Source organism: Nasonia vitripennis (genome assembly GCF_009193385.2).
Source record: "Nasonia vitripennis strain AsymCx chromosome 1 unlocalized genomic scaffold, Nvit_psr_1.1 chr1_random0004, whole genome shotgun sequence".
Classification (NCBI taxonomy): domain Eukaryota; kingdom Metazoa; phylum Arthropoda; class Insecta; order Hymenoptera; family Pteromalidae; genus Nasonia; species Nasonia vitripennis.
Genome location: NW_022279590.1, coordinates 1456974 through 1479433, shown reverse-complemented (window position 1 = coordinate 1479433; position 22460 = coordinate 1456974). Strand labels below are relative to the sequence as shown.

General features: G+C 33.9%; 1 protein-coding gene across 13 annotated transcripts in view; it reads left to right on the top strand.

Annotated features, from left to right (window-relative positions):
• LOC100678622 (dentin sialophosphoprotein) overlaps window positions 1-22460 on the top strand; it is an 860138-nt gene that overhangs the window by 582204 nt on the left and 255474 nt on the right. For all 13 annotated transcript variants that reach the window (XM_031933206.2, XM_031933240.2, XM_032601286.1 and 10 more), the window contains one exon: window positions 4468-4605. In XM_031933206.2, coding sequence (XP_031789066.1) covers window positions 4468-4605 — 138 coding nt within the window. The remainder of the gene's footprint in view (window positions 1-4467; window positions 4606-22460) is intronic.

Here is a 22460-nt window from a genome sequence, read left to right as displayed (position 1 = left end):
TATTTTCATTAACCAGGTGTTTTGTTACATCAGCCTCTGCATAAAAGGAAGGATATGTCTTACCATCAATAGTACGTAGATCTCGAAATGAAGTTGCTCCCTTGACATGAAGAAGTAATAATCTAATGAAATATCCATGAAGATCTTTTGGATTTATTGATACATTTTTTTTTAGTATTTCTCTTTCCTATTCTTTTTCAAAGTTAACTTCTTGCTCATCTCTGTCATTGATAGCTAATTGCTTTATAACATGTGAAATTTGATGTAAAACATTCTAATAATCTATGCATTGCTTCTGGAGGATATAAATACCTTAAGTTAATATACTGCTTAATTTCATCATATTTATATTCAGTGTTTGCAATATTTTTATTTTCGTTTAGTCTGGCACAATTTTCTTTAGAATTCATTCCTGCATTGCGTATTTTAATATATACACAGTCGTGTCCTTTATAACAGTATTCAAACAAGTATTTGATACATTTTACAATTAAACACATTACTACGTTAATATGAGAATCAAATTTTAACAACAAATAAGGGTTATATGGAACAACAAATCGGTTATCAGCAAATTTATTATAATTTCGACATTAATAAGTGATTTTTTTGTCATCATTTTTTCGCATATATAATGGATATCCAGAAAAATTAAAAGTTGTTTTTATATTATAACTTTTCGGAAAGTCTTTTGTACAATTTATTGTATTTTTATTCATACAAGGATCTTTGTAGAGAACACATATCTTGTTCTCTACAAAGATCATGAATCATGCATGGTTTTACAATATTATGTAATTTTGGAAAAATATCTTTATTTGGAATTTCTGCACTTATAATTTCATCAACTTTTACAGGAGTATTGATTTTATAATTTTCATCTAAAAATAATAACATATGCATGTTAGGAAGTCCTTTCTTGTGAAATTCGTTAACATAAGTATAAGCAATAGCTTTTCCTAAAACACCTTGTTTAACTACCATTTTCTTTAAATTCTTTGTTGGAATACTTTGACAACAATATCTGGACCATCAATTACAGTTCCATACTTTTCTAAATTGAGAGTACCATATTGGAGCGTATTGTGAGAGGAAGTGTGTAGAGTGGTGTGTGTATTTGGGAAGCTGTAGAGTGGGTATTAGAGGGGCAGGAGAGAGGGAGTAGGTAGGAGGAGGAAGAGAAAAGGTCCATCTGAGAAGGGTATAAAAAATCTGTGAAAAAACGGGTCAGAGTAGTGAGATAGAGGAGTGAGATAGAAGTAGTCAAAGTAGAGAGGTTAGGAAGGAGAGTGAGAGAGATAGAGATAGAGAGAGCGAGAAAGGAATGATGAACCTGTCGAACACCGTTGTACAGGAAATAATCGGCGGAACGGAATACGGAACAGGAATAGAGGGACAGGGATTTAGAACGCCACAACCGAGTATAGTGAAATCAGTAGATGAGGCGGCAAATTCAAAAAGTGCAGGTACAACGAGAGGGGGGAAAAGGAAGGACGAAAGAGGGGGAGGAAGAATAGGGAATGCGCTGAAGCAGAGAAAATTAGAGGACAGCTTAAAAGGTAAAGAAGACACAGGGCTCAAAAGAAAAGAGAGAAGTCTAGAAGAACACGTCGAGAAAAATAAGAAAGAAAGAACTGGAGAAGAGACAGAAGAAAGAAACGCATTTGCAAAAGGCGGGAATGTGAAAAGATCACCAAAAGAAAAAGAGAAAATGGTAGAAGAGATAGTCGGGCCGTTAAAGAGCACTATGGATATAATCCTACAAAAGGTGGAGGAGATGAGTATGAAAATGGATAAGGAAAAGGTAAAAAGGGAGAAGATGATTGAGAACTGGGAATAGAAATATATAAAAATGAACAGAAAAATAGAGGAAGGGCTAAAAAGTATAGAAGGAAGACTGAAGGAAGAAGGATAAGAAAGGAAAAGAATCAGAAGAGAATGCAAGGAGGCGAGAGAAAGGGAGGAGAGAGATGGAGAAGAAAGAATGGGAAGTGAGATTAAAACGCGAAAGAAAATAGAGGAAAGGGGAATCGAGGAGATATTAGGGAAGATAGAAAGTCTGGAAAAAGGGGAAGAGAGAGAGACAAGGGCAGTAGCAGAGAGAATCAGGCAGGGGAGAGAGAGGATAAGGGAAAGGGAACGGAAAAGGTGAGGGACAGAAAGCAGATAGAAGAAATGGAATGGAAGATCGAGGAAGGAGACAGGGATAGGAAAAAGAATAACATTATAATAGCAGGGTGGAAAGGAGAAAAATAGGATAGGAAGACGGTAGAAGACTGGATAAAGAAAAAACTCGAAGTAGAGGTTACGTTGAGGAAAACGTGGTCACTGAACGGGAAGATCCGAAGAATAGGGGCGGAATGTAGAAACTGGGAAGAAAAAGGCGTTATCATGAGAGAGAAGGCTAGGTTACAAGGGTCTGATATATTCATAGACCACGATCTAACCTGGAAAGAGAGAAGAAATAAAGAAAAACTGAGAGAATACGCGGTAAAGGAAAGAAAAGAGGTCAAAATAGGATAAAACAAACTGTGGATAAATGGGGTAGAGTATTTATGGAAGGAAATAAAACAGGCATTTTTTTGGAGAAAGAAAAGGACACGAGAGGAAGAAAAGCGAGGAGGAAGGGAACATACGATGGAATTATATTTCGAGATACTTTTAAAATAAATAATTGTAAGATAGATATTATGATAGAGACCGGGTTGGTTGACTATTAGGAACGCAGATGAGGACAAAGCTTTAAAGAACCAAGACTTAGCGCTATCGGTGTTTGACTACCTTCGTGATCTTGTTAAGAACAGCTTCCAGTAGTCACCCGGGAAATTATCTCGAAACCGAAATTATGATGACTTGATTCATGAGAGAAATTTATCAGAGAACTAGATTGCTTATGGTAGCGTGCAGCCTGTTAATGTGGATACTGTCACAGACGCACACGGCTGCAACGCGAGCAGCGAGACGAGTTAGCGATAAGAGTCGAGCAGCTGAGTCGTACTGCGATGCATACGCTTCAAATGCATCGTAGACGTTAGCTTAGTGGTTAGAGCACAGGCCTCTGGCTCTCAGGTCCGCGAGTCCTGTCGTCTACTTTTTCTCGCTTTTCGACTCGGTCTCCTTTCTGTCCGTAACAATACCACTTACCTTGGTTGTTTTCGCTGCTACTGGTGTGCTCTGCTACCAGAACGTCCTCTCAGCGGTGTATTCGCTCGGCTTCCAAATCGGAGTAAATGCGAGGGTGAATAGGCTCGGCTTCCAAAGTGGAGTGAGTGCGAAGATAAATGGACTCGTCGAAAGTTCGAAGGTGTCAAAAGCGTACTCACGATTTAATCGTCATTTAATTTTATTCTTAAACACTTTCAAATAACGTTCGCTTGCAACCAGCTAAGTATCGCGCTGATTAGATTTTCACAAGAAAACGACAAACGACAACGTTTCATTTACAAACTTAACAATAACGATGACTCTTAAGTCTCGATAGTAGTGAAAGATTCTAAGTTTTTAAAGAAGCGAAAAATTCAAAGTCCTGTTTAATCGTAAATTCTTCTAAGTCTTTACAAGGAATACTGAGTAAGAGTCTAAGTCCCGAGATGCTATACCGTACCGAATTCGGGCAGAGTTTACGCACGATAATGATTTTTCCGCAGAATGAGAACGGTATTCTAAGTTACGGCCGATCGAGAATTTGTCTAAATCCCGACGAGAGTTACGCGTCAAAAAGTTAAGGTCCTACGCGACGTATCGGATTGCATTTTGGCAGAGCTTCCGTGCGGCAACGATTTTTCGTGTGGAATGAGATCGTGTGGACCTGTTGCTAGGCCCTTATATAATCTCTGGCAGTGTCGATCTGCTTCTTGTTCAATTTTTAGAGGGATGATGTTTTAGCCAATTGGGAGGCTTTAGACGCATCGCATTTTCTTATTTAGAGCTTTCTATGCTTTGGCCGGACCAGCTATTATACCGAGTGTGTTGGTTTATGTCGTGCTCGGTCTACTTTTTTTCCTCATTGATGCTGCCGAGTTATGCTCGCTTATCCGTGCGCACGTGTGTGATGGTCCGGCTCCCTCTTTCCTCAACTCCCCTCCTGTGTTCTGTTCTATGCCTGTTTTAGCTATTCTGACTATTACGCTTATACGTTTTGTAAACATATTCAATATCATGTTTGTAATTGTTTTATGATATTGATACTTCATTCTGAATTAAAAAAGTTTATGATAATTGATCTTGTTAATCTATAAAAATACGAAACAGTTAGCATTTCACAATAAGAATGTTTTTATTTAAATATTTTAAAACGTTTTAAATCAAAACATGCGAAAATAAAATGTGCTTTAAGGAACATTTTATATTGATATGTTTTAATTCAAATTGACTTTATTAGTCATTATTAAAGTCATCTAAAAATGCACAAATAAAATACAAATTTAATAAATGATTATATTTTAATTTATTTTTACAATATTTCAGAGGAAGATGAATCACAAATATTTGTTAAATTTTTTAAGTTTCACAAATGTTATGATCTTATACCAACAAGTGCCAAGCTCGTAGTTTTTGATACACACTTGCTTGTTAAAAAAGCGTTTTTTGCTCTTGTTTACAATGGTGAGTAATTTTCATCAATATTTTCAATTTGTGATGTATGCATTTTTATATATATTTTATATAATATAATTGTATCTGCAATCTACTCACTCCACTTCATTTAACCGTATCTACCCAGTTCTACCTCCTTCATTCCTTTCAAAGTGCTCCGCTTCCTTTTACTCTCCCTTATTTTCACTTCACTAAATAACGTAAAAAAGTTAAAAAATCTGAATTATTTGAAGACTTTCCTCCCCCCCCCCTACACACCCTTTGAACCTCTTTTCGCCCTCGATCAAATGACATCATATTGTTTAAAAAATCAGGTTTTTTCGAGACGCTCGTCGAAATTAAATGAAATTTATTTGTACTTAATATGTAATTTTTTTGTACTTTATTTATTATTTAATCAGCTTTTGTGATATATTATAACTTATTCACATAGATTATTGACCTACTGTAATCAGAAGATCTATATTATTCTCAACATTCAGGTTTGGCGCAAGTGTTCTAGGACAAAGTAAATATTCAGGTAAATTAACCAGACTACTGAAATATATTGAAAAACCGCTGCCCAATCTTCGCCACTTACTTACCTTCCTCGTCATTTGCTTTGTATTATTTAATAGGGAACAGACGTGATTTTTAAAACCTTTTTTAAAATAAAGTTAAGGATAAATATACACAAAAGTACAAGAGTTACGATTTTTACTGCAAAATTTGTTAAGTAATATTGCTTTGAAAATTCGGTTTGCTAATGATACGTTTAAACGATTAAGAGCTTACGTGATAAATATGGCGGCGCGAAGGATGAAAATATATATAGATGTATAAACGCATGTAAATTTTAATACATAAAATAACCTTATTGATTTCTGCAGAATCATAATAGAGATAAGAGATAATGATTCAAAATCAAAATAGATTCATGATGACTGAATTTATGTACTCAAATGACCGTACGTGAGGTTAGGTCTGTATCCTTTGAGCCGCCATATTGGAGAGCTGCCGTTTTGAAAACTACTCAAACATATGAATTTTTAATTAATCATATTAAGGCCTAGAGGTACTAAATCAGCAAAAAATAACATGACGTATTTTTATGCTTTTTTCTACTCTATATAAGTATTTATTTGTATATAGCAAAACCATGTCTGTTTCCTATTGTTTTAATATGCAGAGTGCTTAAATTTTATATGACGTTTAAATTTACAAAATTATAGGGATATAAGTAATCAAAATATTGCATAAGTAACAAGTTATTCAATGGACCAGATATAATGATGAACTGAGGGAAAAAATTACTTGAGTTTAATATATCCCGACATTCTCATTTCATTTTTGGCCTTTTTAAATTTAAGTTTTTTTCCGCAAAACTAAAATAATATAACAGTAATAAAAAAATTTATTTAGGCATGATGTTATTATCCAAGATAAAACGTTTGACCTTGGCGGTGTGCACCATAATTATCGCCCTCAATGAGCTACAAATATGTCAGTAAAATTATGCAAAATTCGTAGTAAACTATTGAATTGTGATCCAAGTTCTTACTAATGCGAATCAAATATTTTATAATATGATTTAAGGGGGCACAACACCTTTAAATCTTTAAAAAATCTATTTTTTTATTGCTTATTTTGATAACAAATTTACCGTAGAAAACGATTCTGGTAATAATAAAAAGTTTCGTATTAAGGTTATACGCCAAATAATAAAAGTAGTTTTTATCATTTATCACGACTTTTTACGAAATTCCGTTTATTGACCGAAAAATCAATGATAATTTTTTTTTTTCAAGTTCCAGTGGGTAAGAATATTTAAAAAATTGACTAAATATATTTTAAAATTTTATGTACATATATATAAGATAAACAATTAGATTTCGTCAACAAAATTATATATAATAGATATTAATTCATGAAATTTATTGTTGAAAAAGAAACTAAAAATCTAACATTAGAATTTTTTTGAGACTGTCTTACATCGGTCAACAAAATTTCAGTTCAGATTCTACGTTCTTATCTGTATATAGTCCCTGATTTATAGTTTGCTGCGCAGGTATAGTACTGATTATACTGAACAGCTGATACATGTATACAAATTCAACTATTATCGTCAATTAGTCTATGTCGATTATTTTTTTTCTGCTCGTCGTTAATAAATTAAGTATTGTCATTAAGTGTAAACATTATTTTCGCGTTTGCGTACCGCGAGTGATAAGTGTGTATACATAGGTTAAGTTTTTTCAAAAAGTGCAACTTCGTGAAAGTGTGCTGTACAAGTGTTAATTGGCTAAATTAAATAGTGTAAGTGTTCTTAATGTTAGTAAAATGGCTGATAGAGTTAAAAATGCCAGAGAAAGATACACCAGTACTAATCCGGACGAAAAATACTCTTGGCATAGGAATAGAAAGAGGCCTAGAGCATTTTATCAAATCAGAAGTAACAATGATGTTCACGTGGAGAAGAGGTCAATAAGGCTCAACATATGCAAGAAATATCAGCACATCAACAGTTCTAGATGCTTGTTCTACGAGAAACAGAATCATCGATGTCAGCATTCTATATCCGGAACTCCAAAAAGTTTTGTGTTGTGGTCTCTTACGTCTATTAGGGCAATGTACATTTTAGTGAGTCAAGCATACCAAGACTTGCTTGTAAAATGTATGCGTTGTATGATTAGTATAGTGAGATAAGTGCAATAAACTGCGATGATGAATGGTACACCAAATGCTTTCTGACAACGGTATGCAAAAAGATGAGAGCTTCAAAATGTTATTTATTAAGGGCCGAACAAGAAAAAATGGATTATATTACTGCTTATCTTTGAAGAAGTATGAAATAAATGAAATTACCTATCTTTTCCCAAAATTGTAAATAAATTAAAGATTTCACAGAAGTGGTGGAAGGCCCCCGGCAGCTAGGGCCAAAAGGCTGCGCCGGTAATGGAAACATGAAAAAAAATTTATCGCAGTTAAAAGATAGGTTATTTTATTTTCTTTAAGGTACTTACCAAGCAATTTACTGTAATTAATTTCTTCGATAACTTCATCAGAAAAAACTGAACTCTCAATACTAAAAAATCGCTATAAAGAAACGAGTTAAAAAATGTAAAAAACAGACTTTTTTGCACCATGTTACAGTAAAAACAAAGAAAATGCGACTTGGTGTCTTAAAATCCACTTAGTAGAAGTTGAGATACCGTCGTATACATACGCACATACACATACATCCATACACTGGAAAAAACAGCTTTTTCTGCTGTAGAACACAGCAGTTTTAGCGAGTGTCGCTACCGTAGCGACTTTTAAGTAAAAACAACGAGTGGCCACTAGTAGTTTTGGCAGGTCTCTGCAAGCTGTCTCTATCTCAAGGATATGTAGGTTATGTATCACCTTTTAAAACACCAAAAATCTTGAGAAATTAATTTTTTTAATGAGTATTATGATGAAATTATAAGTAATGACCATTATGGGACTGATAAGTAACAAAATTAAAAATGTTCATGTAATTTATTTGCTAATAGTCACTCTGCATGCGATAATGGGATGGTAATTAGTTGATGGTTGTTATTCAAGGTATTTTACTCTCTTTTAATGATCATTACTTATAATTTTAATTGAACTAAAAAAAAATAACTTTTAAAAAAGTAATTGGCGAGTTTGATATATTCCGCAATGAAATTACAGTATCTGTATTGTACTTATGGTGTTTGTATGACGTTCTAATACATAAAAAGAAAATTTTAGTTGTTCGCTAATAAACAAAATGAAACGGGCATGGCAATTTACGTAGTAATTATCTTGAAAGTTGTTCCATGCTTCATTACGATTAAATATAATAAACTTGACTTTGTTTGATTGATCTCAGTTCTTTTCTATCTTGTGATATCCGTGAATACATAGAGCAGTTATCATTTCTCATTCACAAGCAGTTATTTTTCAAAAACAAGATATTATCTGCACAGATCATTATTTGCAGCATCCCTTTCATCCTGACCAAATCTGCAGATTACGTCTTGTGATATGCGTAAATACATAGAGCAGTTATCATTTCTCATTCACTAACAGTTATTTTCCAAAAACCAGATTATATCTGCCCACATGATTATTCGCAGCATCGCTTTTATCCGAACTGAAACTGCAGCTTACGTCTTGTGAAATGCATGAATACATAGAGCAGTCGTCATTTCTCATTCACAAAAAGATATTTTAAGAAACCACATTATATCTGCACAGATCATTATTTGCAGCATCCCTTTCATCCTGGCCAAATCTACAGATTACGTCTTGTGATATGCGTGAATCCAGAGAGCATACGTAATTTTATATTCATAAACAAATACCTTTAAAAAACTAGATCATATCAAAAGCAACGCTTTTATCCTGACCAAATCTGCAGATTACGTCTTGTGATATGCGTAAATACATAGAGCAGTTATCATTTCTCATTCACTAACAGTTATTTTCCAAAAACCAGATTATATCTGCCCACATGATTATTCGCAGCATCGCTTTTATCCGAACTGAAACTGCAGCTTACGTCTTGTGAAATGCATGAATACATAGAGCAGTCGTCATTTCTCATTCACAAAAAGATATTTTAAGAAACCACATTATATCTGCACAGATCATTATTTGCAGCATCCCCTTCATCCTGGCCAAATCTACAGATTACGTCTTGTGATATGCGTGAATCCAGAGAGCATACGTAATTTTATATTCATAAACAAATACCTTTAAAAAACTAGATCATATCAAAAGCATCGCTTTTATCCGAACTATATCTGCAGATTACGTCTTGTGATATGCGTAAATACATAGAGCAGTTATCATTTCTCATTCACAAAAAGATATTTTTCAAAAACAAGATCTTATCTGCAGACATGATTATTTGCAGCATCCGATTCATCCTTATCAATTCTGCAGATTACGTCTTGTGGTATGCGTGAATACATAGAGCAGTTATCATTTCTCATTCACAAACAGTTATTTTTCAAAAACAAGATATTATCTGCACAGATCATTATTTGCAGCGTCACTTTTATCCGAATTAAATCTGCAGATTACATCTTTTGATATGCGTGAATATAAAGAGCAGTCGTCATTTCTCCTTTACAAAAAGTCATTTTAAGAAACCAGAATATATTTGCACAGATCATTATTTGCAACATCCCTTTCATTTAGAACAAATCTGCAGATTACGTCTTGTGATATGCGCGAATACATAGAGCAGTTATCATTTCTCTTTCACAAATAGTTATTTTTCAATAATAAGATATTATCTACACAGATCATTACTTGCAGTATCCTATTCATCCTGACTAAATCTACAGATTACGTCTTGTGGTATGCGCGAATACATAGAGCAGTTATCATTTCTCATTCACTAACAGTTATTTTCCAAAAACAAGATCTTATCTGCAGTCATGATAATCCGCAGCATCGCTTTTATATGAACTAAATCTGCAGATTACGTCTTGTGATATCCGTGAATACATAGAGCAGTTATCGTTTCTCATTCACAAACAGTTATTTTTCAAAAACAAGATCTTATCTGCAGTCATGATAATCCGCAGCATCCCTTTCATCCTGACTAAATCTACAGATTACGTCTTGTGGTATGCGCGAATACATAGAGCAGTTATCATTTCTCATTCACTAACAGTTATTTTCCAAAAACAAGATACTATCTGCACAGATAATTATTTGCAACATCGCTTTTATCCGAACTGAAGCTGCAGCTTACGTCTTGTGAAATGCATGAATACATAGAGCAGTCGTCATTTCTCATTCACAAAAAGATATTTTAAGAAACCACATTATATCTGCACAGATCATTATTTGCAGCATCCCTTTCATCCTGGCCAAATCTACAGACTACATCTTTTGATATGCGTGAATATAAAGAGCAGTCGTCATTTCTCCTTTACAAAAAGTCATTTTAAGAAACCAGAATATATTTGCACAGATCATTATTTGCAACATCCCTTTCATCTAGAACAAATCTGCAGATTACGTCTTGTGATATGCGCGAATACATAGAGCAGTTATCATTAAACATTCACAAACAGTTATTTTTCAAAAACAAGATCTTATCTGCAGTCATGATAATCCGCAGCATCGCTTTTATATGAACTAAATCTGCAGATTACGTCTTGTGATATCCGTGAATACATAGAGCAGTTATCGTTTCTCATTCACAAACAGTTATTTTTCAAAAACCAGATTATATCTGCCCATATGATTATTCGCAGCATCGCTTTTATCCGAACTGAAACTGCAGCTTACGTCTTGTGAAATGCATGAATACATAGAGCAGTCGTCATTTCTCATTCACAAAAAGATATTTTAAGAAACCACATTATATCTGCACAGATCATTATTTGCAGCATCCCCTTCATCCTGGCCAAATCTACAGATTACGTCTTGTGATATGCGTGAATCCAGAGAGCATACGTAATTTTATATTCATAAACAAATACCTTTAAAAAACTAGATCATATCAAAAGCATCGCTTTTATCCGAACTATATCTGCAGATTACGTCTTGTGATATGCGTAAATACATATAGCAGTTATCATTTCTCATTCACAAAAAGATATTTTTCAAAAACAAGATCTTATCTGCAGACATGATTATTTGCAGCATCCGATTCATCCTTATCAATTCTGCAGATTACGTCTTGTGGTATGCGTGAATACATAGAGCAGTTATCATTTCTCATTCACAAACAGTTATTTTTCAAAAACAAGATATTATCTGCACAGATCATTATTTGCAGCGTCACTTTTATCCGAATTAAATCTGCAGATTACATCTTTTGATATGCGTGAATATAAAGAGCAGTCGTCATTTCTCCTTTACAAAAAGTCATTTTAAGAAACCAGAATATATTTGCACAGATCATTATTTGCAACATCCCTTTCATTTAGAACAAATCTGCAGATTACGTCTTGTGATATGCGCGAATACATAGAGCAGTTATCATTTCTCTTTCACAAATAGTTATTTTTCAATAATAAGATATTATCTACACAGATCATTACTTGCAGTATCCTATTCATCCTGACTAAATCTACAGATTACGTCTTGTGGTATGCGCGAATACATAGAGCAGTTATCATTTCTCATTCACTAACAGTTATTTTCCAAAAACAAGATCTTATCTGCAGTCATGATAATCCGCAGCATCGCTTTTATATGAACTAAATCTGCAGATTACGTCTTGTGATATCCGTGAATACATAGAGCAGTTATCGTTTCTCATTCACAAACAGTTATTTTTCAAAAACAAGATCTTATCTGCAGTCATGATAATCCGCAGCATCCCTTTCATCCTGACTAAATCTACAGATTACGTCTTGTGGTATGCGCGAATACATAGAGCAGTTATCATTTCTCATTCACTAACAGTTATTTTCCAAAAACAAGATACTATCTGCACAGATAATTATTTGCAACATCGCTTTTATCCGAACTGAAGCTGCAGCTTACGTCTTGTGAAATGCATGAATACATAGAGCAGTCGTCATTTCTCATTCACAAAAAGATATTTTAAGAAACCACATTATATCTGCACAGATCATTATTTGCAGCATCCCTTTCATCCTGGCCAAATCTACAGACTACATCTTTTGATATGCGTGAATATAAAGAGCAGTCGTCATTTCTCCTTTACAAAAAGTCATTTTAAGAAACCAGAATATATTTGCACAGATCATTATTTGCAACATCCCTTTCATCTAGAACAAATCTGCAGATTACGTCTTGTGATATGCGCGAATACATAGAGCAGTTATCATTAAACATTCACAAACAGTTATTTTTCAAAAACAAGATCTTATCTGCAGTCATGATAATCCGCAGCATCGCTTTTATATGAACTAAATCTGCAGATTACGTCTTGTGATATCCGTGAATACATAGAGCAGTTATCGTTTCTCATTCACAAACAGTTATTTTTCAAAAACAAGATCTTATCTGCAGTCATGATTATCCGTATGATGATTGTTCGTATAAAAGCGATGCTGCGGATTATCATGACTGCAGATAAGATCTTGTTTTTGAAAAATAACTGTTTGTGAATGAGAAACGATAACTGCTCTATGTATTCACGGATATCACAAGACGTAATCTGCAGATTTAGTTCATATAAAAGCGATGCTGCGGATTATCATGACTGCAGATAAGATCTTGTTTTTGAAAAATAACTGTTTGTGAATGAGAAATGATAACTGCTCTATGTATTCGCGCATATCACAAGACGTAATCTGCAGATTTGTTCTAGATGAAAGGGATGTTGCAAATAATGATCTCTGCAAATATATTCTGGTTTCTTAAAATGACTTTTTGTAAAGGAGAAATGACGAATGCTCTTTATATTCTCGCATATGAAAAGATGTAATCTGCAGATTTAGTTCGGATAAAAGCGATGCTGCGAATAATGATGTGTGCAGCTAAGATCTTATGTTTGAAAAATAACTGTTTGTGAATGAGAAATGGCAAATACTCTATGTATTCACCCATTTCACAAGACGTGATCTGCAGATTTAGTTCGTATAAAAGCGATGCTGCGAATAATCATGTGTGCAGATAAGATACTCTATGTATTTACGCATATCACAAGACGTAATCTGCAGATATAGTTCGGATAAAAGCGATGCTTTTGATATGATCTAGTTTTTTAAAGGTATTTGTTTATGAATATAAAATTACGTATGCTCTCTGGATTCACGCATATCACAAGACGTAATCTGTAGATTTGGCCAGGATGAAAGGGATGCTGCAAATAATGATCTGTGCAGATATAATGTGGTTTCTTAAAATATCTTTTTGTGAATGAGAAATGACGACTGCTCTATGTATTCACACATATCACAAGACGTAATCTGCAGATTTGATAAGGATGAATCGGATGCTGCAAATAATCATGTCTGCAGATAAGATCTTGTTTTTGAAAAATATCTTTTTGTGAATGAGAAATGACAACTATTATATGTATTCACGCATATCACAAGACGTAAGCTGCAGATTTAGTTCGGATAAAAGCGATACTGCGAATAATGATGTGTGCAGATAATATCTTGTTTTTGAAAAATAACTGCTTGTGAATGAGAAATGATAACTGCACTATGAATTCACGCATATCACAAGAAGTAATCTGCATGTGTGATTGCTTGTGATATGCGTGAATCCAGAGAGCATACGTAATTTTATATTCATAAACAAATACCTTTAAAAAACTAGATCATATCAAAAGCTTCGCTTTTATCCGAACTATATCTGCAGATTACGTCTTGTGATATGCGTAAATACATACAGCAGTTATCATTTCTCATTCACAAAAAGATATTTTTCAAAAACAAGATCTTATCTGCAGACATGATTATTTGCAGCATCCGATTCATCCTTATCAATTCTGCAGATTACGTCTTGTGGTATGCGTGAATACATAGAGCAGTTATCATTTCTCATTCACAAACAGTTATTTTTCAAAAACAAGATATTATCTGCACAGATCATTATTTGCAGCGTCACTTTTATCCGAATTAAATCTGCAGATTACATCTTTTGATATGCGTGAATATAAAGAGCAGTCGTCATTTCTCCTTTACAAAAAGTCATTTTAAGAAACCAGAATATATTTGCACAGATCATTATTTGCAACATCCCTTTCATTTAGAACAAATCTGCAGATTACGTCTTGTGATATGCGCGAATACATAGAGCAGTTATCATTTCTCTTTCACAAATAGTTATTTTTCAATAATAAGATATTATCTACACAGATCATTACTTGCAGTATCCTATTCATCCTGACTAAATCTACAGATTACGTCTTGTGGTATGCGCGAATACATAGAGCAGTTATCATTTCTCATTCACTAACAGTTATTTTCCAAAAACAAGATCTTATCTGCAGTCATGATAATCCGCAGCATCGCTTTTATATGAACTAAATCTGCAGATTACGTCTTGTGATATCCGTGAATACATAGAGCAGTTATCGTTTCTCATTCACAAACAGTTATTTTTCAAAAACAAGATCTTATCTGCAGTCATGATAATCCGCAGCATCCCTTTCATCCTGACTAAATCTACAGATTACGTCTTGTGGTATGCGCGAATACATAGAGCAGTTATCATTTCTCTTTCACAAATAGTTATTTTTCAATAATAAGATATTATCTACACAGATCATTACTTGCAGTATCCTATTCATCCTGACTAAATCTACAGATTACGTCTTGTGGTATGCGCGAATACATAGAGCAGTTATCATTTCTCATTCACTAACAGTTATTTTCCAAAAACCAGATTATATCTGCCCACATGATTATTCGCAGCATCGCTTTTATCCGAACTGAATCTGCAGCTTACGTCTTGTGAAATGCATGAATACATAGAGCAGTCGTCATTTCTCATTCACAAAAAGATATTTTAAGATACCAGAATTTATATGCTCAGATCATTATTCGCAGCATCCCTTTCATCTCGACCAAATCTGCAGATTACGTCTTGTGATATGCGTGACTGCATAGAGTAGTTGCCATTTCTCATTCACAAACAGTTATTTTTCAAACACAAGATCTTATCTGCACACATGATTATTCGCAGCATCGCTTTTATACGAACTAAATCTGCAGATCACGTCTTGTGAAATGGGTGAATACATAGAGTAGTTGCCATTTCTCATTCACAAACAGTTATTTTTCAAACATAAGATCTTATCTGCACACATCATTATTCGCAGCATCGCTTTTATCCGAACTAAAACTGCAGCTTACGTCTTGTGATATGCGTGAATACATATAATAGTTGTCATTTCTCATTCACAAACAGTTATTTTTCAAAAACAAGATATTATCTGCACATATCATTATTTGCAGCGTCACTTTTATCCGAATTAAATCTGCAGATTACATCTTTTGATATGCGTGAATATAAAGAGCAGTCGTCATTTCTCCTTTACAAAAAGTCATTTTAAAAAACCAAAATATATTTGCACAGATCATTATTTGCAACATCCCTTTCATCTAGAACAAATCTGCAGATTACGTCTTGTGATATGCTTGAATACATAGAGCACTTATCATTTCTCTTTCACAAATAGTTATTTTTCAATAATAAGATATCATCTACACAGATCATTACTTGCAGTATCCTATTCATCCTGACTAAATCAACAGATTACGTCTTGTGATATGCGCGAATACATAGAGCAGTTATCATTTCTCATTCACTAACAGTTATTTTTCAAAAACAAGATCTTATCTGCAGTCATGATAATCCGCAGCATCGCTTTTATATGAACTAAATCTGCAGATTACGTCTTGTGATATCCGTGAATACATAGAGCAGTTATCGTTTCTCATTCACAAACAGTTATTTTTCAAAAACAAGATCTTATCTGCAGTCATGATAATCCGCAGCATCGCTTTTATACGAACTAAATCTGCAGATTACGTCTTGTAATATGCGCGAATACATAGAGCAGTCTTCATTTCTTATTCACAAAAAGATATTTTAAGATACCAGAATTTATCTGCTCAGATCATTAATTGCAGCATCTCTTTCATCGTGACCAAATCTGCAGATTACTTCTTGTGATATGCGCGAATACATAGAGCAGTTATCATTTCTTATTCACAAACAGTTATTTTTCAAACACAAGATCTTATCTGCACACATGATTATTCGCAGCATCGCTTTTATCCCAACTAAATCTGCAGATCACGTCTTCTGATATGCGTAAATACATAGAGCAGTTATCATTTCTCATTCACTAACAGTTATTTTCCAAAAACAAGATACTATCTGCACAGATAATTATTTGCAACATCCCTTTCATCTAGAACAAATATGCAGATTTCGTCTTGTGATATGCGTAAATAAATAGAGCAGTCGTCGTTTCTCATTCGCAAAAAGATATTTTGAGAAATCAGAATTTATCTGTTCAGATCATTAATTGCAGCATCTCTTTCATCGTGACCAAATCTGCAGATTACGTCTTGTGATATGCGTAAATACATAGAGCAGTTATCATTTCTCATTCACTAACAGTTATTTTCCAAAAACCAGATTATATCTGCCCACATGATTATTCGCAGCATCGCTTTTATCCGAACTGAAACTGCAGCTTACGTCTTGTGAAATGCATGAATACATAGAGCAGTCGTCATTTCTCATTCACAAAAAGATATTTTAAGAAACCACATTATATCTGCACAGATCATTATTTGCAGCATCCCTTTCATCCTGGCCAAATCTACAGATTACATCTTTTGATATGCGTGAATATAAAGAGCAGTCGTCATTTCTCCTTTACAAAAAGTCATTTTAAGAAACCAGAATATATTTGCACAGATCATTATTTGCAACATCCCTTTCATCCTGGCCAAATCTACAGATTACGTCTTGTGATATGCGTGAATCCAGAGAGCATACGTAATTTTATATTCATAAACAAATACCTTTAAAAAACTAGATCATATCAAAAGCATCGCTTTTATCCGAACTATATCTGCAGATTACGTCTTGTGATATGCGTAAATACATAGAGCAGTTATCATTTCTCATTCACTAACAGTTATTTTCCTAAAACGAGATTATATCTGCCCACATGATTATTCGCAGCATCGCTTTTATCCGAACTGAATCTGCAGCTTACGTCTTGTGAAATGCATGAATACATAGAGCAGTCGTCATTTCTCATTCACAAACAGTTATTTTTCAAAAACAAGATCTTATCTGCAGTCATGATAATCCGCAGCATCGCTTTTATATGAACTAAATCTGCAGATTACGTCTTGTGATATCCGTGAATACATAGAGCAGTTATCGTTTCTCATTCACAAACAGTTATTTTTCAAAAACAAGATCTTATCTGCAGTCATGATAATCCGCAGCATCGCTTTTATACGAACTAAATCTGCAGATTACGTCTTGTAATATGCGCGAATACATAGAGCAGTCTTCATTTCTCATTCACAAAAAGATATTTTAAGATACCAGAATTTATCTGCTCAGATCATTATTTGCAGCATCCCTTTCATCCTGACCAAATCTGCAGATTACGTCTTGTGATATGCGTGACTGCATAGAGTAGTTGCCATTTCTCATTCACAAACAGTTATTTTTCAAACATAAGATCTTATCTGCACACATCATTATTCGCAGTATCGCTTTTATCCGAACTAAATCTGCAGCTTACGTCTTGTGATATGCGTGAATACATATAATAGTTGTCATTTCTCATTCACAAAAAGATATTTTTCAAAAACAAGATCTTATCTGCAGACATGATTATTTGCAGCATCCGATTCATCCTTATCAAATCTGCAGATTACGTCTTGTGATATGTGTGAATACATAGAGCAGTTATCATTTCTCATTCACAAACAGTTATTTTTCAAAAACAAGATATTATCTGCACAGATCATTATTTGCAGCGTCGCTTTTATCCGAATTAAATCTACACATTACATCTTTTGATATGCGTGAATATAAAGAGCAGTCGTCATTTCTCCTTTACAAAAAGTCATTTTAAGAAACCAGAATATATTTGCACAGATCATTATTTGCAACATCCCTTTCATCTAGAACAAATCTGCAGATTACGTCTTGTGATATGCGCGAATACATAGAGCAGTTATCATTTCTCATTCACAAACAGTTATTTTTCAAAAACAAGATCTTATCTGCAGTCATGATAATCCGCAGCATCGCTTTTATATGAACTAAATCTGCAGATTACGTCTTGTGATATCCGTGAATACATAGAGCAGTTATCGTTTCTCATTCACAAACAGTTATTTTTCAAAAACAAGATCTTATCTGCAGTCATGATAATCCGCAGCATCGCTTTTATACGAACTAAATCTGCAGATTACGTCTTGTAATATGCGCGAATACATAGAGCAGTCTTCATTTCTCATTCACAAAAAGATATTTTAAGATACCAGAATTTATCTGCTCAGATCATTATTTGCAGCATCCCTTTCATCCTGACCAAATCTGCAGATTACGTCTTGTGATATGCGTGACTGCATAGAGTAGTTGCCATTTCTCATTCACAAACAGTTATTTTTCAAACATAAGATCTTATCTGCACACATCATTATTCGCAGTATCGCTTTTATCCGAACTAAATCTGCAGCTTACGTCTTGTGATATGCGTGAATACATATAATAGTTGTCATTTCTCATTCACAAAAAGATATTTTTCAAAAACAAGATCTTATCTGCAGACATGATTATTTGCAGCATCCGATTCATCCTTATCAAATCTGCAGATTACGTCTTGTGATATGTGTGAATACATAGAGCAGTTATCATTTCTCATTCACAAACAGTTATTTTTCAAAAACAAGATATTATCTGCACAGATCATTATTTGCAGCGTCGCTTTTATCCGAATTAAATCTACACATTACATCTTTTGATATGCGTGAATATAAAGAGCAGTCGTCATTTCTCCTTTACAAAAAGTCATTTTAAGAAACCAGAATATATTTGCACAGATCATTATTTGCAACATCCCTTTCATCTAGAACAAATCTGCAGATTACGTCTTGTGATATGCGCGAATACATAGAGCAGTTATCATTTCTCATTCACAAACAGTTATTTTTCAAAAACAAGATCTTATCTGCAGTCATGATAATCCGCAGCATCGCTTTTATATGAACTAAATCTGCAGATTACGTCTTGTGATATCCGTGAATACATAGAGCAGTTATCGTTTCTCATTCACAAACAGTTATTTTTCAAAAACAAGATCTTATCTGCAGTCATGATAATCCGCAGCATCGCTTTTATACGAACTAAATCTGCAGATTACGTCTTGTAATATGCGCGAATACATAGAGCAGTCTTCATTTCTCATTCACAAAAAGATATTTTAAGATACCAGAATTTATCTGCTCAGATCATTAATTGCAGCATCTCTTTCATCGTGACCAAATCTGCAGATTACTTCTTGTGATATGCGTGAATTCATAGTGCAGTTATCATTTCTCATTCACAAGCAGTTATTTTTCAAAAACAAGATATTATCTGCACAGATCATTATTTGCAGCATCTCTTTCATCGTGGCAAATCGGCAGATTTCGTCTTGTGATATCCGTGAATACATAGAGCAGTTATCATTTCTCATTCACAAGCAGTTATTTTTCAAAAACAAGATATTATCTGCACAGATTATTATTTGCAGCATCCCTTTCATCCTGGCCAAATCTACAGATTACATCTTTTGATATGCGTGAATATAAAGAGCAGTCGTCATTTCTCCTTTACAAAAAGTCATTTTAAGAAACCAGAATATATTTGCACAGATCATTATTTGCAACATCCCTTTCATCTAGAACAAATCTGCAGATTACGTCTTGTGATATGCGCGAATACATAGAGCAGTTATCATTTCTCATTCACAAACAGTTATTTTTCAAAAACAAGATCTTATCTGCAGTCATGATAATCCGCAGCATCGCTTTTATATGAACTAAATCTGCAGATTACGTCTTGTGATATCCGTGAATACATAGAGCAGTTATCGTTTCTCATTCACAAACAGTTATTTTTCAAAAACAAGATCTTATCTGCAGTCATGATAATCCGCAGCATCGCTTTTATACGAACTAAATCTGCAGATTACGTCTTGTAATATGCGCGAATACATAGAGCAGTCTTCATTTCTCATTCACAAAAAGATATTTTAAGATACCAGAATTTATCTGCTCAGATCATTATTTGCAGCATCCCTTTCATCCTGACCAAATCTGCAGATTACGTCTTGTGATATGCGTGACTGCATAGAGTAGTTGCCATTTCTCATTCACAAACAGTTATTTTTCAAACATAAGATCTTATCTGCACACATCATTATTCGCAGTATCGCTTTTATCCGAACTAAATCTGCAGCTTACGTCTTGTGATATGCGTGAATACATATAATAGTTGTCATTTCTCATTCACAAAAAGATATTTTTCAAAAACAAGATCTTATCTGCAGACATGATTATTTGCAGCATCCGATTCATCCTTATCAAATCTGCAGATTACGTCTTGTGATATGTGTGAATACATAGAGCAGTTATCATTTCTCATTCACAAACAGTTATTTTTCAAAAACAAGATATTATCTGCACAGATCATTATTTGCAGCGTCGCTTTTATCCGAATTAAATCTACACATTACATCTTTTGATATGCGTGAATATAAAGAGCAGTCGTCATTTCTCCTTTACAAAAAGTCATTTTAAGAAACCAGAATATATTTGCACAGATCATTATTTGCAACATCCCTTTCATCTAGAACAAATCTGCAGATTACGTCTTGTGATATGCGCGAATACATAGAGCAGTTATCATTTCTCATTCACAAACAGTTATTTTTCAAAAACAAGATCTTATCTGCAGTCATGATAATCCGCAGCATCGCTTTTATATGAACTAAATCTGCAGATTACGTCTTGTGATATCCGTGAATACATAGAGCAGTTATCGTTTCTCATTCACAAACAGTTATTTTTCAAAAACAAGATCTTATCTGCAGTCATGATAATCCGCAGCATCGCTTTTATACGAACTAAATCTGCAGATTACGTCTTGTAATATGCGCGAATACATAGAGCAGTCTTCATTTCTCATTCACAAAAAGATATTTTAAGATACCAGAATTTATCTGCTCAGATCATTAATTGCAGCATCTCTTTCATCGTGACCAAATCTGCAGATTACTTCTTGTGATATGCGTGAATTCATAGTGCAGTTATCATTTCTCATTCACAAGCAGTTATTTTTCAAAAACAAGATATTATCTGCACAGATCATTATTTGCAGCATCTCTTTCATCGTGGCAAATCGGCAGATTTCGTCTTGTGATATCCGTGAATACATAGAGCAGTTATCATTTCTCATTCACAAGCAGTTATTTTTCAAAAACAAGATATTATCTGCACAGATTATTATTTGCAGCATCCCTTTCATCCTGGCCAAATCTACAGATTACATCTTTTGATATGCGTGAATATAAAGAGCAGTCGTCATTTCTCCTTTACAAAAAGTCATTTTAAGAAACCAGAATATATTTGCACAGATCATTATTTGCAACATCCCTTTCATCTAGAACAAATCTGCAGATTACGTCTTGTGATATGCGCGAATACATAGAGCAGTTATCATTTCTCATTCACAAACAGTTATTTTTCAAAAACAAGATCTTATCTGCAGTCATGATAATCCGCAGCTTCGCTTTTATATGAACTAAATCTGCAGATTACGTCTTGTGATATCCGTGAATACATAGAGCAGTTATCGTTTCTCATTCACAAACAGTTATTTTTCAAAAACAAGATCTTATCTGCAGTCATGATAATCCGCAGCATCGCTTTTATACGAACTAAATCTGCAGATTACGTCTTGTAATATGCGCGAATACATAGAGCAGTCTTCATTTCTCATTCACAAAAAAAAAGAATTATTCTCAAATATCACCACGAAAATGCAGATTATTCATTAATTATAGTATTATCATTTTATTCACAGATATTCCAGAATTTATCTGCAGCATCCAGTATCATTATTTATTTGCAGACATTTATCCCATTTTTCCATTTTCACCTGACCCAAAATCTGCAGATTACGTCTTGTGATATGCGTGACTGCATAGAGTAGTTGCCATTTCTCATTCACAAACAGTTATTTTTCAAACATAAGATCTTATCTGCACACATCATTATTCGCAGTATCGCTTTTATCCGAACTAAATCTGCAGCTTACGTCTTGTGATATGCGTGAATACATATAATAGTTGTCATTTCTCATTCACAAAAAGATATTTTTCAAAAACAAGATCTTATCTGCAGACATAT